At 27.2% G+C, this 2,041-nt stretch overlaps 1 protein-coding gene across 1 annotated transcript; it reads left to right on the top strand.

Annotated features, from left to right (window-relative positions):
* Positions 1–2: 2 nt before the first annotated feature.
* Positions 3–2,041, top strand: EIN_093170 (hypothetical protein; the record flags this gene model as incomplete). The annotated part of the gene is made up of 1 exon (XM_004253903.1): positions 3–2,041. A coding segment is annotated over one exon (2,039 nt), but the record flags the coding sequence as incomplete, so codon positions are not given.

Below are 2,041 nucleotides of genomic sequence, written 5' to 3'. Positions count from 1 at the left end.
AAAGTACAATAAGAAACGGGTTATCATTTTGTGGAAAAAGAGTGTTTTTATCAAACAGTACAATTGAAATGTGTAATTGTAATTATACTATAAATGGTTGGGATCCTTTTGGAACCGAATTGATAAATAAAGGAGACTGTTTTGAAACTTCAAAACAGCCCACTTTAAACTTGAGATTATTTACACAATTTTACGAACTTATCAATCAACAACAATCATGGAACAAAATTTATACAATGGGTAATAACATTCGGTTTCTTGGAAACACAAAAATGTCTACAAATGAACTAATCATCAATTCACAAGTAATTTCAGAAATTTCAATTGAAATTTCATCAAGTTTGAAATTGTTTGAAAATGGAAATCTTCGAATTACAAAAAGAAGTACTTTAATATTTGGTGATAATTTAGTAATCAACACAAATGAAATATTAACACCTCAAATTATTGATACAAATGGATATATTCAAATTGAAAAAGGTTGTTCAATAAAAAATCAAAGAGCACATGTAACCGTCACAACAAAATATGGACAAAAAATCAATTTAATTTCTTTTCAAGAAATTCAAAACAGTTCTTCTTGTTATTTTTTTGATGATTTAATTGGAGGTAAATTACTTTACATTGTTGAAAATCAACCCAACAAAATTGTACACACTTCTTGTGTTTATCTTGGTGGTGATTTTGGTGATTACAAAAACTACAAAGAAAAAATACTACATTGCCCAATATCTTCAGAAAACACAACAATTTACATTGAAAATAACAACATTGAACAAAATTGTAATTTTATAGGAAGTTTTGTTCAGAACACAACCATTCTTGATTTCACCAAGAAAATTTCTTATGTTACCAAATTTAAAGACGAAAAGACGAATATTCTTTTTGTGAATGATTTATCCCACAACGGAGAAAATGTAACATTTTCAAACACAAATGTAAAGTGGGTATTGGGTAAGATATACGGATTTGAAAAAACAACAAGTGATTTTCCTAAAAGTATTAACAAAAATATTTATTTAACATTAACTTATAATGAAAATTATTTGTGTCGTTTAATACAAATCGAACAAAACAACGAAAAATGTTTTCTTTGTAAAAATTATACATATTTATTTAATAATAAATGTTATCCTATCAGTCCAAATTGTACAAGTGTTTACACCGACAAAACCAACGGTATTTGTCAACAATGTGAAACACATAATGAAGCATTTAAATATGAGTGTGTTCAATGTCCAGATCACTGTCTTCGCTGTTTCATGTTACATTGTATTTTATGTGAAAATGATTATTATGAGGATGAAAATGGATTATGTAAAAATGTTAAGTTGTTGAACAGCAAAGTTGTTTCGTACCAAATTGGGAGAATATTCAAATGTGTTTCTGAAACTTTTATTAACTTTAATATGTGTTTAAATTGTGGAGATAACTGTGTCAGTTGTAAAAACGAAAGTCATTGTTTTATATGTAATTCAAAAAGTACTTTAGAAAGTGGAATTTGTCGTTTTAAAAATACGACATTATTAACTAATAACGATAATATCATTAATTGCGCAGATGGGTCTTATCTTCTTTTTAACGAATGTATTCCCTGTTCTTTGAAATATGGGAAAATGTGTTCAAAATGTGATGTAACTAATTGTTTCAATTGTTCAGGAAATGGGGTTATAAACAATGATAATATTTGTATACCACAAAATGAAAGTAATTGCATTGTATCTAAAAATTCACATTGCCAAGGATGTACCAATACAAGTAGTTATATAAAAGAAAATGGTTTGTGTTTTGAAAACGCACCGTGTATAATATCCAATAAAAACCACAGTTGTGTTGTATGTAAAAATGACTCCTTTTATCAACAAAACAAGTGTATTTCACAAACAATTAGCAATAATTATTGTATGATATACACACAAGAAAGAGATAGATGCAGCAGATGTCAAGTAGGATACTTTATTTTAGACAACAAATGTATAAACTGTCCCGAATATTGCTCAGATTGTATTAATTATTCAACATGTCTCTTTTGTGATAAAAA

The sequence above is a fragment of the Entamoeba invadens genome, assembly GCF_000330505.1.
Source record: "Entamoeba invadens IP1 unplaced genomic scaffold scaff_1105074725199, whole genome shotgun sequence".
In the NCBI taxonomy this organism is placed as follows: domain Eukaryota; phylum Evosea; order Mastigamoebida; family Endamoebidae; genus Entamoeba; species Entamoeba invadens.
Note: the sequence above shows the minus strand (reverse complement) of the source record. Positions and strands in the feature narration are given on the sequence as shown.